The sequence below is a fragment of the Octopus sinensis genome, linkage group LG4, assembly GCF_006345805.1.
Source record: "Octopus sinensis linkage group LG4, ASM634580v1, whole genome shotgun sequence".
Classification (NCBI taxonomy): Eukaryota; Metazoa; Mollusca; class Cephalopoda; order Octopoda; family Octopodidae; genus Octopus; species Octopus sinensis.
In genome coordinates, this window is record NC_043000.1 from 64,312,693 (window position 1) to 64,329,992 (window position 17,300).

General features: G+C 34.2%; 1 protein-coding gene across 2 annotated transcripts in view; it reads right to left on the reverse strand.

Annotated features, from left to right (window-relative positions):
- Positions 1-15,537, reverse strand: part of LOC115210262 (TATA element modulatory factor) — a 65,835-nt gene extending 50,298 nt beyond the window's left edge. Inside the window, exons 1-4 of one of the 2 annotated variants that reach the window (XM_029778747.2) lie at positions 15,357-15,537; positions 12,336-12,484; positions 7,911-9,908; positions 2,628-2,692 (exon numbers count right to left, since the gene is read on the reverse strand). In XM_029778747.2, coding sequence (XP_029634607.1) covers positions 2,628-2,692; positions 7,911-9,908; positions 12,336-12,450 — 2,178 coding nt within the window. In that variant the 5' untranslated portion in view covers positions 12,451-12,484; positions 15,357-15,537. The remainder of the gene's footprint in view (positions 1-2,627; positions 2,693-7,910; positions 9,909-12,335; positions 12,485-15,356) is intronic. The other variant, XM_029778748.2, reaches the window with a different exon arrangement.
- Positions 15,538-17,300: the final 1,763 nt, after the last annotated feature.

Genomic DNA, 17,300 nt, shown 5'->3' on the forward strand with positions numbered 1-17,300 from the left:
GAAGGACACATTGAGCAACAGACTTATTGATATTCAAAAAGATAGCTTACCAGTATTAAAAGAACACATTTTACCATAAGTCTGATCTATCAGAGTTGATCCAAAGCTAACAACAACAAAAACTAATGCAATTGACTGACCTGCTAAAAGTAGCAGCCAGAACTCAAAAAAATCAGAATCTACCTTTTCTAAAACAGAGGGATATTTTAGAAAATGTATTCCTTGATATACAGAAAGAGGAATTTAACACTTTCATTAAAGATCTACTCAGACTAGAAATAACCAGGAAAACTTCCTTCAAATCAAACATTCTATTGTATTATAAAAAGAACATATACATAGGCACAGGAGCAACTGTGTGGTAAGTAGCTTGCTTACCAACCACATGGTTCCAGATTCAGTCCCACTGCGTGGCACCTTGGGCAAGTGTCTTTTACTATAGCTTCAGGCCAACCAAAGCCTTGTGAGTGGATTTGGTAGATGGAAACTGCAAGAAGCCCATCGTATATATATATATATATATATATATATATATATATATTATATATATATATATATGTTTGTGTGTCTGTGTTTGTCCCCCCAACATCGCTTGACAACTGATGCTGGTGTGTTTACATCCCTGTAATTTGGTTCAGCAAAAGCGACTGATAGAATAAGTACTAGGCTTACAAAGAATAAGTCCTGGGGTCAGTTTGTAACTAAAGGCGATGCTCCAGCATGGCCACAGTCAAATGACTGAAACAAATAAAGGAATGTATACTTTTACTGAAGCTGAAAAAATTTTCACAAACTGTTTGTGAAAATTTTTTCATCTTTAATAAAAGCATATTACTCTACCTTTGTCATTCAAATACCATTTTTTCCACCTTGTTTTGCATTTATGTATTGATTGTATGTGTGTGAGTGTATACATATACAGACACACACTATGCATTATATATGCATGTATATCACCACCATCACTATTTTAAAGGTCACTTCTCCATGCTTACATCAGTTAGAAAAAAACTTGTTGAAGCAGATTTTTCTACAATAAGCTGCTCTTCCTAACACCAATTCTCACCTTATTTTAATTAAGGTAATATTTCCTCTACATACATATGTGTGTGTGGGGGGGGGGGGGCGTGTGCGTGAGTGTGTGTAAACCAGTGTAAATATTTTGTTATATTTAAAGCCATAAAAGGTCAGCAATTCTCTGAAAAGATATATGCCCGGCAAAAATTAGTCATTTGATAAATGGGGGCCAGTGTAAATGTTTACCTGCCAGATAAAGTACTGGGGACAATATAATTACATAAAATACTCGAAGCCAATAAAAGAGTAAAAGAATAAACTTAAAAATAAAAAAGGCCAGCCAGATAAAGCAATAGATATTTTTATAAGATAGTGAACTTAATTGGTGTGCTGAGAGGCAAAGGCATTGATGAGTGATATGAGCAAGCAATCAGAGTATGAAGTTTGAACTGAGAAGGGAGTGGAGACAGCACTAGTAAACAACTGGAAAAGACTTGAGAATATAATTATATTGTAAGGATATAATGCTCTACAAAGACATATAATGGTCTACAAAGACAGCTCAGTTCAAAGGACTACCTTTATTTAATTGCTTAATGAATGTATGTGTCTTCAGTGTGTGTGTGTGTGTGTGTGTGTGTGCGCACGTCCATGCATATTGCTTTCCACTATATACAACCAGTATGAAGAGAGATTAGTTAAATAAATAAAATCTATCTACTACTATATAAAATATAATTTCATGCTCAAATCAAACTATATGAAACACATACAGTAGTATCCATTAAAAACTGAATAACAAGTCAATGAGTGAACCTCTAAGCAGTTGCTCAAGTACAAGGATTAACAGCCAAATCTCCCTCAAATTGCACCCTACCATCTTAAAAAAAAGGAAGACATAACACAGGATAAACTGGATAATGGAGTGTTAAATACATAAGGTCAAACACAAGAAAATGGGATGGTAACATCTGTTATACATTTGACCCTAGATCTCTTCAATCAAGGTCGATCTAGGTCTAAACATCAATCACCAAGTAAATAACTGATTTGTTATTCCAATGGTTCCTATGATGACAGTGTATATTGATCTATCTATGTTTTGGTAATATATTTCTATAGCTAAATTTTATTGACAAATGTATCTAAATATATAGAATGTGTTTTAAAATTTCAAAACACTCTATTTTTGTTTCCTGCAGTGGATATGGTGCATTTCATCAATATAAAAGAACAAGACAAAAAAGGACCATTAAAACAATAAGAAGCTTCTATAGGGTAAATAGCATAGACCAGATGTTTCATTACTCTCTTTTAATTTACTTAGTAATAGTGCGCTGGCAAATGCAGTGATTAGGTCTTTGTTCAATTTAAAATATTAATACTCCAGCTAGTCATTTGTAAATGATTGGTTAAATGCTTTAGTGAAGTATTTTTATTCCAAGTATTAGCACAATTAATCACAAGAAATTGCAAGCATAATTCAAATTTCAGAAACATAGATTGAAATGAAGTGAAAGCTAAACATTAGAAATCCTGTATAAATGCATGAAATATTACTGAGGAATAGGTGTGAAAAACAACATATTCTAAGAACAGTAGTTACTTACTTTAAGCAATTTATCCGGATGACATGCATCTTTAACATCCAATGGAACATCAGGTGAATCTTTATCTACAAAACAAACATTTGTTTTATAAAACGTTTGTCAATACTAATTAATATACCCTTATAACATCTTTCTTAAACATTTTATAAATGCCTTCACAGTTTAACTTTTATAAACTGATAAATGATCTTACTAATTTCCTGTACAGTCATTTCCACAAACAAAATGAGACCCTTAACTAATTAATCAGAAACATCTCTTGACAGCTTCTGAAACATTTATCTGATGGGGTTAGCAAACACTTTCTTTGCTGAAACACTGACAGCCATGTTGTAAAAATATGAATAAATTCATTTACAAAATATTCAATAGTCAAAATAAAAATAATAATAATAATAATAATGATGAAATTATTGTATACAGTGCTCAGGTGCACCATAACTTGTCAGAAAGTGCGTATAGAGTATATGCAGTAATGTACAAATGTCTGGAAAGCGAACAATGTATGAGTCAGATACCTGCCTGTGTGTGTATGGAGGGGAGAAAATCAGGTGTAGTGTTGGCGAATCTCAGAAAGCATGGAAGTTTTGAAGGATGCAGTGCTCCGACAACTAACAACTGATGCCAGCAGTTTGTTCCATGCTTCAGCAACTCTCATTACCAAAATAGTTGCTCATATAGTAAATCAAGTAATACAGACAATGACCAACACTGCAATCTCATTGTAAACTGCTACAAGATGCACAAATGAGAGAGAAAACTACAGAAGTATTAAACTGTTAGACCAGGTTACTCAAGGAAAAGGTGGCACCACTGATGCTACAGTCCGTGTAGGACAACCATAAGAGAACCACATGACTAGGAATAAGTCCCAAGTGAAGGAGATCACAGAAGACTGCACTAACTGACCAAGCCACCTGCACAACCCTAGTGCATGCACCTCTTCTCTTGTCTATTGTTTTGTACATGTATCACCCACTATATATCACCCAACCTATATTCTCACACCCTCCCACCATTTATTCTCCTAACTACTGTTCTTATTCTGTACCCATTCATTGCCACATTCATCTCTTATACTCACTGCACCATGCCACCCTAAACTGAGAGGAAAATACTCACTTTGAGCATATTAAACATCTCCCTTCTCCATACCTCCACCATCTATATCCAGCCATCACTTCTCCCTCTTACTTCCTAAATCCAGATGCTTGAGTGAACACTGTGCACAAAGAACCTTTATCCACCATCCCTGACTCTCCTTCTAGACATGTTATCTTAAAGATATGCATTGGTTTCTCATCTTATTTCCCCTTTCCTACTCAATCCTTCACCTCCCTTTCATCTGCCCTTATCACCGACTCTCCTTCACTAACCCTGACACTATTTTTTCTCTTCCCCACTGTCTTGTCTTTTCTTCATGCACTACTTTACCCAGCCATATATAACATGTGGCAGCCATGCATCTCCTCCAACACAAACCTCCCCAGGGTCCTATCCATTCATTCTCTTTCACTAACCCCCAGACACTACTTTTCACTTCCTCTCCTAATACTCCCCACTTTTCTAACACGATCTCTGTTAGTCTCTCTCCTACCATCCTTCTCTCAATAATAAACCTATATAGCTCCAATAAGAACTGTCTTAACCCCAAGCAGATAATCCAATCAATACAGGCAATGGCAGATGGATTGATCTACTACATCACTGTGCCCACCTACTCAACCCACCCCATTACCAAAACCACTTTGTCCTCACTCTTTACTGCACACTAACCCTTGACATTACTCATCCCCTTTCCAACTCCTCTCTTGTGTCTCCATTACTCTCACCGCAATACTGTTCCCTCTGTTATTTCTCCATTATCATTCTCCCACATAAATCTATTCCGTCCATCAGAAAAGCTCTTCTCTACTTTGCCAGCTGCAGGGCACATTCTAGCAGTGCTACTGCCACAGAAAGCACCCAATACACTCTGTAAGTGATTGATAATCAATTCAAGCAGTGACAATGCAGGACCTGAGAGCTCTTAAGTATTGCTGACAACAAAGCAACCTCTATAGGGTTGGTGCCTTGGAAAAATGCACCCAATACACTCTATATAGTAGCTGGTGTTGGCGTTAAAAGTGCATCCAGCTACAGAAACCATGCCAAGAATGAGACATTGAAGATATAGTCCTCCAATCCTTGAATCCTGTCAAACCACCTTACACATGCCAGCATGGAAAATGGACAAAAACAATGTGTGTGTACATATATATATATATCTGGCACTCCACTGGTTACAACTATGATATGATCAACAGAATAGATAGCTCGTGAACTTAATGTGCAAGTGGAGTGGCTGAGCTCTCCACAGACACACTCAGAGAGATTCAGCATGACACAGAATGTGACAAGGTTGGCCCTTTGAAATACAGGTACTATTCATTTTTGCCAGATGAGTGGACTGGAGCAACATGAAATAGAGTGTCTTGCTCAAGGACACAATACACTACTGGGAACTGAACTCCCCATGACCTTACAATTGTAAGCCAAATACCCTAAGTACTAAGCCATGTACTGTTTTATTTAATTCCATATTTATAAGTGACCATATCATATTCTACATGGAACTTTCTCTACCCTGCAGTTTGCCTGATCTCATCTAGGGATATGGTAGTGGTCATTCAGAGTTTTAGTTACACACTGATAACAAGGATTCACTTAGTGGGTATTGTTTAGACAGTCATACCATTATAAATAGTTATTAATATTCTTTTAAATCAGGTTTCTAAGATACCAGGGTTCGTAACCAAGCAATGGTAACTGATAGCAGAGGTTAAGCTACAAACTTCAATAACAACTTCTGCTTTACTGTGTTAAATTTGCAACATTTGATCTATTAGATAATACTGAAATCATACCTTGCTGATAAGTTAAACTTGCTTTTAAACTCAGAAATATACTTGTTTCAATTTACTACATTTAGTTTACAAACAACTATATATTATCATCATAATCATCATCTTTGTCATTTAATGTCTACATTCCATGCTGGCATAGATTGCATGGTTTGATAGGATCCAACAGGCACAAGAATTGCATTATGCTCCACTGTCTATTCTGGCTTAGTTTCTATGGCTGGATGCTCTTCCTATGCCAACCACTTTACAGCATGTACTGGGTGCTTTTTTCATAGTGCCAATACCAGTGAGGTCACCATGCAACTTGCAAGATTACATACCACAAGAGAGTTATGCCTGGAAATGAGGTGATAAATTTTACAGAAGAGGCAAGAGGAGAACAGACTTCTTGTTGTAGAGGAGCTACATGGCTTCTCCTATTTTAGGAGAGAGAGTAGATGAGGTGATCAGGGTGAAGCTGGGAAGAGACAGAAATAGTGGATTCTCAAGGTATGAGGTGAGTAGAAGTGAGTGAGGACAGAAAAACCAAAAGTATGGGTGGAGTATAGGGAATGGGTGGGGGAGTGAGTATAATGAATGACGAACAAGTATTGGGAGGTGATAAGTAGGAGAGGTAGGGAAGAGTAGGTGAAAATTGTATATTGGATAGTAAATGGTGGATAAAGGGTGTGGAGTGACTAATGATGGATGGAACAGTATAGTAATGACGGTACAGCTAAGAGAGATGATATGTAGGAGGGATAAGTCGCAAGAGTAAAGGAGGGAAGAGAGAGAGAGATGCAGAAATAGCACATGGGATGAATGAGAAACATATGGTGGTGGAGAAGGAAAGATAGTTATGAGTTGTTGTCACTAATAATGTAATTTCAGTGGCCTCATAGGTAAGAGTATATGCTCAGTTTAAAGATAAAGGCTTCCAGATTGAATCCTGTCTGTATTATGTACATATGCAGGAATAAGGCACCTGATAATGATCAGAAATCAAACCAATCAAAAAATTTGTAGAATATTAAAAATAAAATAATAAATCTTACAGTGATTTATAAACAGTAGCTGCAACACATTGTGACGTATATTTGCCATTTAAATATGGCTAACCCCTAAGGGCACAGAAAGTGTGTCTTTAGCCAGCTGGAGGAGGTGTCCTCCTGAGGCTACAAACTACAGTAGCATCCACCCTTAGGGGTTAGCCATATTTAAATGGCAAATATACGTCACAATGTAAAAATAAAATGTTCAACTTAAAAGACAAATTGATAGTCTGAAAAATTTCAATAATAACTAACATTGGTGAACAAAATTTCAGGCGTGGAAGTAAAACCTAGAATCAAATGGTCTTAAGGTTAACTCTTTTACTTGTTTCAGTCATTTGACTGCGACCATGCTGGAGCACCGCCTTTAGTCGAGCATATCGACCCCAGGACTTATTCTTTGTAAACCCAGTACTTATTCTATCGGTCTCTTTTGCCGAACCGCTAAGTGACGGGGACGTAAACACACCAGCATCGGTTGTCAAGCAATGCTAGAGGGACAAACACAGACACACAAACATATACACACACACATACATATATATATATATATATATATATATATATATATATATATATATATATATATACGACAGGCTTCTTTCAGTTTCCGTCTACCAAATCCACTCACAAGGCTTTGGTCGGCCCGAGGCTATAGCAGAAGACACTTGCCCAAGATGCCACGCAGTGGGACTGAACCCGGAACCATGTGGTTGGTTAGCAAGCTACTTACCACACAGCCACTCCTGCGCCTTAACTTAGCAACGTCTAAGGTTCTAGTAAGTAAGAAATCATACAGAACAAACAATGGAGCCTGGTATGGCCCCTGGCCATACCAGCTTCAATCAAACATCCAACTCATGCCAGCATGGAAAACAAATGTTAAATGATGATGATGATGATTGGTACATAACTACAAATGCATAAAGAAAATGCATGTAGTTTATTTAACTGACATCAGTATTTGACTTTTTTTATATATATATTTCATTAAACCAAGAGAACTCAAAGATAAAACTGAGCCCAATGGAATTTGAACTCAGAATGTAAAAGAATGTAATAAAATATCACAAAGCTATCAATGAGAGTTAAAACAAAAATCTACAATTGGTTAAAAAAAAAAGATCCTGAAATACTTTATTGTAACAAAATTATATTTTTTAGGAAGCAGCGTTTGTTATCAATATTGATCTATTACATGGGAAGAAGGCCACAAACTGTGTAGGCAGAAACAGTTGATTATATCAACCCCAGCACTTGACTGGATATGTCTTCCTCTATATACTTGTCATAGGTAGATAGATGAAGACAAATCAGCATCAATATTGAAGAAGTAAATTACTCACCATTATTTGGCTCTTCTTTAACTGAAGGAGTAGCACCTTCTTTACTCTCGTCTCCAGATTCTAGATCTTGTCGTTCTAAGCTATCACGTCCAGGACTTAACTGATCGGATTCTCCACATTTGCTGTATGTACTAGAACTTGACTGGCTATCTGATCGTTGGTGGGCATGAACAGGACTATGCCGTCGTAAGCTTTTGTGCAATGTTATTCGTAATGGAGATAAATCAAACAAACGCTCACCGCGTTCTCCATTTGGGGTTGGAGTAGATATTATTTCGATATCTGATGATGTTGTTGTGTCTATTTCATCACCAGAATCATGACCACTGACACTCTTTTCACTATTATGCTCAGACTCCGTTTTGGAACTCTCTGATCGGTCAGCTGAATTTGAATGGCTATCACTGTGTTCAGACCGAGCCTCTTCCATAGCTTCTTCTATAAGACATTTGACGTAGGAACTATTGGAAGAGGAAGACATGATACTTTCTGTACTAGCAGCTTCTAATTCTTGTTTTCCTTCAGTTTCAATTATTGTAGACACCTTCTCTATAACAGTCTCTGATGAACAACTGCTTGTATTAGCACTACTGTCAATTTTACTTTCATAACAATCTACTTTGTTTGAACTTTCTTCAATTACCTCTACAATTGGACTTAATGGACTATATTCTTCAAGTTCCTGTTGTTTGTTATTTATAGGAGTTTCACATACACCTTTAAAAATCTTTTTATTATCTCTTAGTAACTTTCCTTCTTCTGAAAGAGTTTTGTCATAATGATCTTCAACTGATTCAGAAACCAATGAAGATGAAGGCTCCACTTGAGCCTGAGAGGCAGATTGAGTAAATTCAGTTATATCACAGCTTTCAACAACTTCCACTACATCAGATTTATTAGTTTTATCACTTGTTGTTTGTGATCTGATAACAGTATGGAAACTATTTAAAGATTCACAAGTAATATCCATCAAATTTGAGTTATCACAGGGAAGAGCATCAGTACCACTAACAGTTTTGAGGTCTTCATTTACTATACTAATTTCAGCATTTTCATCTTCTTGAAGAGAATCATTTGCAGACTCCAGTGTTTGTTTTCCAATTTCTATAGGCTGAAAATTTTGTAAATCTAAATCTGAGAGCCCTACATTCTCCTGATCAGAGTGAAAACTTTGATGAGAAGGTTTGTTATTGTCTCTTGAGGCTGCAGGCTCAAAATCAGAACCTTTCATCTGTAGTGGACTCTCACCATTATCAGAATCAGTATTTACACACACTGCTAAAAGAGAACTCTCATAAGCAGGTGTACTTTCTCGCTCATTATCAATTTTCACCTCTGATTCTAGTTCTTCAAATGAAATATTTGCTTCTGTAGAACTCTTTAAAATCTCTGTTGATGAGCCTGTATTTGAAGATGAAATTTCTTCAAAATCAGGAACTGCCTTACCCATGGTAGATTTAATTTCTGCTATAGATTCATCATGTTCTACAAAATTAGATTTTTCACTATCAAATGAAATATTGGATTCAATTGAAGAAATATCTATAAAAGAATCCTCTTTTGGAGAATCTGATTTATTTTCTACTGAATCAAATAATGAGTGTTTTTCATTTTTCTTAGTTTTATTTTTGCTTGAAGGATCCAAAGTTGCTTGGACTACTTCAGTTTTATCCTTATGGCTCTCTGTTTCAGCTTCCAAGGTAGTACACTGAGAAGTTTCACCTTTTATTTTCTCACTTGTCTCTTGTGTCTGATTTAATAAGTCTTTTGCAGAATTATTTCTTGAAGGATATATGGGTGGTAAGTTGGTCTGTTTTGGAGCTTGCTGTGTGACAGGTGTACTTGGTTGCTGAGTGAAAAAGCTATCATTTTCTGGTTCGCTTTTTAAGCCAAATGGCAAAGACCAGGAACTACGAGGTGATGTTAGTTTCTCATGATCAAAAGGAAGCCAAGTTGACCAGCTGGAGTCTTCGATTTCTTTTTTTGAAGATCTAAGATCTATAAAAATTAAATTAAAAATACAGATTAAGTAAATTTAAAAATACAAATGAAAATTTAAAATCTATGAACAATAATTACAGCTTAGAAAAAAACAATTCCTATTCTAGACAACAGTTTCTGAATCTTTACCAAAAAACAAACAGAAAGCCAAAACATTATTTTTTAACTTAATATTTATAACATAATTTCATTAAAACAAAGCATATTAATATTTGTACAATGTGAACATTCACCAGTGGTACTTTTGTTCAAAGAGTCATTGCAAATTTATGGATAAAGTAAGCCTAGATGGGATGCATGGAGTGTATCAAGATAAAGGACCCAAGATATGATATTTTAGTTAAATATCTGCAAGGGAAATATTTAGCAAAGAACAAATATCTCTTCTTGCATTTATTGAGCTAGAGAAGATAGCTGAGCATATAATGTTCTATAGTTTAGTGAACAATGAAAGTAGTTTCTATAGTTCCAGTATGGTCACTGTCCAATGATTGAAACAGATAAAAGAAAAGTATATTTGGAAAACTGGATTTTGAAAACAGTCTACGTCATTTTTTGAAGTATCGAAAGTGGAATGAAATCATTTGAAAATTTAGTGTTTATGTTAGTTTCAAATTTTTTATATTAATTTTAGTTCCTGAAGCAATTAAAAAATTCCAAGATGAATACACATAGGAACCTTTATGTATTGATGAATTGAGTTTGGCAGCAGAATCTACTGAAAACTGAAGAGCTTACAGTCATGGAGAAATTAACTTCAGTCAAAAGGCTTACTAAGTCAAACATCTGAGAGATCTAAAGTCCCCTGATCAGAGGCTCAAATCAGAACCTTTCATCTTCAGTTAATGAAGGCCTATATCAGAGAACTCTTGCTACTATTAGAATAAATCTTTACATACACTATTAAAAGAGAGCACTCATAAGCAGATGCACTTTCTTTCTTATCAATTTTTACCTTAGATTCTAGCTCTTCAGATGAAATATGTTGAACATTTTTTGGAGAAGTTCTTAAAATTTTTGTTGATGTGCCAGCATTCTTCAAATCTAGGGACAGTTTGTAGCTGATGCCACAAAAGTTCAACAACAACAACAGGAAAGTAACTTTGAATAATATATAGAAGTGGAATAGAACCCAAGAAATGGAAGTCAATGTAAGCTAAAGATATACTAAAGGGGTTCCCAGATAACTGATGGAGCACTGTATACAATAATTTCATTATATTTATAATATTTTAGAGACACAGCAGGTACATTAAAATAGATAGTAGTATACACTGAAGACTATATGCACTTCAAGTGACTCTTGAAGTTAGTTCTTCTATAAAGGTAATATTATAGCTCTACAGATAGGGTATATAATAGTGGAAGTAGCTTTGAGCGATGAGCCAAAGAGATAACCACTATGTGATTGCTGAACCTTCTAGAAATAGCAGCCAAATCCATCTTAAAACATGATCAACTGTCTTAAAAAAAAAAGGCACACTACGCCTTCAAAATCAGATGATATTAAGTGAAACAATAACAACAACCGTTTTTCCAACTGTAAAAGTAGCAGAATTTATGAAGCATGTATAAATATAGCACTAGCTAACAAATAAAAAAAAAACAGCAACGAATCCAGGAAATCTGCTGTGACTGAAGCAGAATGAACAGAGTGTGGTCCATTGGATTTGAAATATTATCTTAGAAGAAAGGATGATATCCAGATAGTTAAAAAGAAAAACAACTAAGACAATATGAACATATAAATTTGTTCATTCATCTTTAGGCTTATTTTTCATGCAAGAATGGGGTAGAAAAATATATTATTGAGGATTTGTTTATACAGCCAGATGCCCTTCCTGTTGCTAATCCTTACTTGTTTTTCAGTTAAGGGACCTCTTATTCTATACATCTTCAAAGGCGCAAAACCAGCAGATGATTTGTTGTCAGGAATGACAATCTCATTACTTCTGACTCAACAATTGTCAGAAAAGCACAAACATAAACAAAAACATCACATCATATACATGCACATATATATGTATACATATATGATGGGCTTCTTTTGTTTCTGTCTAGCAAATCCACTCACAAGGCTTTGGCCAGCCTAGAGTTATAGAAAACACTTGCCCAAGGTGCCATACAATAGGATTGAACCCAAAACCACATGGTTGGGAAGAGTACTTCTTAATTACAAAGCCATTGTAAAGCAACTGAAAATATATATCTCAAAAGTCTATGTACTCTAATTAAAAAGAACCCTGAAAAACATTAAGATTCAAAGATGATACATGATTGCATACCCACTGCATTCCAATTTGGAAAAAAAAACTACCTACAAGATAATGATGAGTAAAAAGTATATTCCTAAAGATTATATGAAGAAAAATTTAAGTTCTTGTGATGTGTGAAAGAAATTAAACAATGAAAACATATACAAACCTTTTTGTTTACTGTTTTCATCTTGAATATCAAGTACTTTATCAATTTTCTTCTGTGCATTTTTCAAGGCATTAGAAGCAAAGTCAGAAAAGTTTTGTGAATCCCACCAGCTCATTTTTTAAAGATTAATCTTCATCAAATGAGCAGATCTAAAAATAAAATAAATACAAGATGCAAATAAAATTCACATGAAATTAGATTAAATTAGCTTTAATTAAAATTATAAAAGTCAGAGAAATTATATTCAGTGTTAAATTTATCTCTAATCTATTTAAATGGAGAGCCATTTTTCCAAAACAACAAAACCAGATCTCAATAATGTTATATTATTGAAATTTCAGAACTGAACCTGAAACCATGTGACTGGAAAAGCAAACTTGTAAAATATAAAATGAAAATCCATATTTATATCTTTAAAAAATCTGTGTTGACATTTCATAGAGATAACCAATATGAATTTTTAACAGGGGCAAAATCGTTAGCATGACAAAATGCTTAGTGGTATTTCATCCATTTTCACATTCTGTATTCCAATTCCACTGAGGTTGATTTTACCTTTCATCCTTTCAAATCAGATTATTACAAGCATCACAAATCATTTCAGTGTTGATGGAAGAAGTACCAGTTGCATACTGAGGTCAATATAATAGACTAGACCCCACTTCCCCACAAAATCTCAGGTCTTGTGTCTGTTGTAGAAAGGATTATGCAGATGGCAGCTTCAGAACTAGCAGTATCAAATTACAGCTAGGTAATGTTTTGACCACAAACAATGCACTGCAGGAATCATGAGTCCAGTCACCACATACACACATTATAAACAATATCAAGTTTTAGTAATCAATATCTATAATCTTAATATATAAAAATGAATGTATGTTTCAAGTCACAGGCAGCAGTTTTGCATTTAGGTAGCTGAAATTTTGCACAGAGGCACATCTTTTTTTGGTGGCGGGGAAAGTCGCAGGCTATGAAAGTTCTAGGTGTCGTATTAGTTTGTTTATATTTTACACATCTTTATGAAGTTCAGTTTGAACCATCTTCTGAATTGCTCAGAAGAAACAGTTCTGTGTAAATAAATATTCCTAGGCCAAGTGAAGAGTGCAAGTGACTAAAAACAATTACTCTAAAATATAGTGAATTCATGTGATTATAATTATTTTAGGTGTTAATAAACCAGGTTATAGCCAAGTACTGTAGCTGGTTATTGAGAAAGCAATTTCAATCTCCTCATTACTTAGTCTCAAAACTTTTGCTATATCACTCTCTGCATATCTCAAACTTACATTTCATCTTCCAAGAAATTATCTCAATTATTATGAGTGGGCCAAAGCAAATACAAGTAGATTTAATCACTGTACCTATCCAGCAAATATGAGTCACTGTATATAAGAAATCAAATCAATAACAAGCAACACAAATTGTATTTTCTGAAGCAATTCCATTTCTTTTCATTGTGGTGAATACTATTCACAATGTATAATGCAAGGCCAACGTCAAAACCTATTTTTTCTGAGTTTATTGTTGTTTTTCCTTGATATAATTTTCATGTTTTGTTGGAGAGGGTTGTAGAATGGGTTAACCATTTAAATCAATAACTTGGTATTCTCATGTTTCAGAAAGAAGCGATTATAAGAAGTTCTTCACACCGAACAACCTCCCGATGATGTCAATCTTGATTTCGTTGCCAACAGTTTATTTATGATAGATAGTATACACACACATTTAAACCTTTCGGTGCCAATACGGCAGTCTTGCCAAAAATTGAATTCAAGAAGTAAAAAAACTCACGCTGAAAAGCTTCATATTAAATTTAAGATAATGAACAAGCGTAAACTTTTTCCACATACGTCTAATACAATTATATAAATTCGTTATTTTGTATGATCATATATTTCTTAACAATTATCTATGGTATATAAGCAAAATATGAAATTTGTTTCCATAAACTTTTTCAGTGACTCAATTTCCCTTAATGTTTCAAGAGATCAGGCCAAAATCCCTATAATAATAATAAAAAAACCCTAAGGTAAAAACCTCTTACACGAGACTCCCCTCCCTAAATAAAGTGCAAAGAACGATGAAACCCTTGGCTAATATTCCTTTTTTTTAAAACTTCAAAACGTTTTCCCAGTAAGATAATTAAATATATGTGCTCAATTATGTAAACAGTATAGTACTTAGTACTCTTTCACGTTCTAAATTTTAATAACATATTAACAAATTGACAATTTACATATTTTAATGATATTTCTTTTCGGAAACTATTAATTATTACGTATTCTTTTAACTGCTGGAATTTTGCTCTATTTTTTAGTGGAGAAGATTATCTGCGAGATTTTTTTTGTTTAGCTTTTGTCCGAGGGGCGTGAGTTTAAACCCCACCTTACATATATCTGCTATACACACATAAAAGCATATACACAAGTGTAAACACACGCATGAAAGTGAGAAGAAAAATTCACCAAGAGCTTACAATTCAACACCCGATTTTTTTTTTTTACACGATCAACACAACACTAATCGTGTCGTTAGTAAGCTATGTAACAATCAATAGTTGATGATTAATAATATTTACGTAATACTACTAACATGTAAGATATAGTCATGTAAGATAAACTGGTTCTTTTTCCATCAATTCTTAATTACGGAAAACATATCGGATTTATTTATTAGCGCATAGATCTATCTAAAACGCAATGTAAATAAAGTTTCATAGATGCGAAGCATCGAAATCATTCTATGTCAGTATGAAAGCGACTGCTACAACTTGTCGATAAATTAACCTATAATATTCACATAGTTCGTGGACAAATTAGACTACATTTTTGGTGGGTGTGGGCTAATTCGGAAGAAACATATAAAATGAAAAATAACATAAGAAAACATTTCGAAATTATACGAATTCCTTTCCAACAAATTAAACGATCGTGGTAATGAAAGTAATAATATAACAATTTATATTAGAAGGATCGCACTACAGCAAATCTTAAATGACATAGTAACTGTTTGAGATATTACCTGATCATAGTAAATAATTATATCTACTGTTATATTCACGAAAGTCTTATTTGACGGTAACAACAAATCCAGGTGGCAAACACAAAGTTAGCGTAGAAGTCGCCATTTTGTAACGATGCTGACGTTGCCGGAAATTACCCAATCCTAGTGTCCAACAGCGGGATATCGAAGTTCGATCCCTCAACAAACTATGTGACTTGAGTATTAAAACAAAAGTTAAGAACTCTATAAATGAAATAATTTAAATAAATTAAATAAGCAAAACAAACAGTTAGATGTTAAGCTTATGACTTTGAACAACCAGAACAATTTACAAAACACACACACATACAAACGTGTGTAACATTTGTAAACAGTATTTACAAAGAATATCGCTAGTCAATTTTAGTTGCTCTTTGAGTTAAACAAATTATATTTCTTTTACTCTTTAACCAAGGAAGTGTGACCGTGCTCGATTAAAATGAGATTAATTTGTACACTCCCTGAAAGTGATCATTCTTGTTCAATATATAAAGTAAAATATCTAATATTTATATATCGAACTTCATTATCGATACAATACTAATAATGATACGAATGTTTTCTGTTTAAAAGTAGATGAAGTAGGGGGAAAAACTAATGCGAAAATCCAGTTGATACAAATTCTAATTTACATTTTTCTTTCTTAAAATATTCTCCTTCAAACTGTCAAAAGACAATTATTTCCGCGTCACTGAGTAATTTCCCTTGGAAAATTCCGGAGTATTGGATAGTGTCCCTTACATCATAGCAGTCTGAGGGTTGCCAATTAAGCGTATTTTATGCTAGATCTAGCATTTTTTTTTCGGCATTTGGTAGAAAATTGTTGAATCTAGCATTTAGCAGGGAAAATTGCAGGTTTAAAATTTATTTTCTTCTGATCATGACATTTCCACAATAGTTACCCATTTTTCTTCTTTTTCCTCCTTTTCTCCTTTCGTAAATGTATCTTATAGTCAAATTTTTGTACTATCGGCTATTGTTGAATTTTTCTTTCACTTTCTTGAAACTTTAAATGAAAGGTTATCATGTTATGAACTTTTCCAGCCTCCCTATCACCACCGGCTTGGATACAGAGTGGTGCTGGTGGGGGGAGAAGATAGCTCATGTCAGCACCTGAACTCACTACACAATAATGTAAATATGTTGCAAAGAATGAAAGAATGGAAATTCGTCCTAACAATGCTTTATTCTGTAGTGATGAGTTTTTATCATGACAGGTTGATTGATTTACTTTCAAGCTCTGTTTTGGACTATATATCTTGTATAGAAGTACAGGTGTGGCGGGGTCTCCCCATTTATATTTCTACTTACTTTTATTTTTTTTTTAGGCATTGTAGTTATACTTGTGGTTTTACCAATAGATATCAAATGTAAGATTGGAAGCGAAATATGATGTTCCCAGGTTTATATCAGAACACAGTTTTAGGATTTCTGCAGATTTTACTTTTCTATTTATACGTTGGCCACCCTGCATCCTGAATCAGTATTCTTCACCTCAAGAATTTGTAAGCAACGAACATAAGAATTGTTAACAACGAATGAAAGAATTGTTAGCAGCAAACTGATAAGCTGTGTTTTCAATTTTGTATCTTTATTAATCATTCAATTTATTTTCTTGCTTCCCACTACATTATTATGAGCAAAGAAAAATTAAGTTGTACCAGCAAAAATTCCGAAAGAAATGGCTTAAGATGCCAGCGTTTACTAAGTGGTTGTGTGAAGTACCTAGTGACCAATCTAAAGCACATTGCAGATATTGTAGATGTAATATGTTGGCAAAATATTCTCTTTTAGTAAGCCAGTGTGAAGCAAAGAAACATAAGACATCAACTCCACAGCAAATGATTCCTCTTATCAATTTTATTAAAACCAAAAATGATAAGACATCTATGCTTGAAGCAAATTTAGCAATGTTTATTTGTT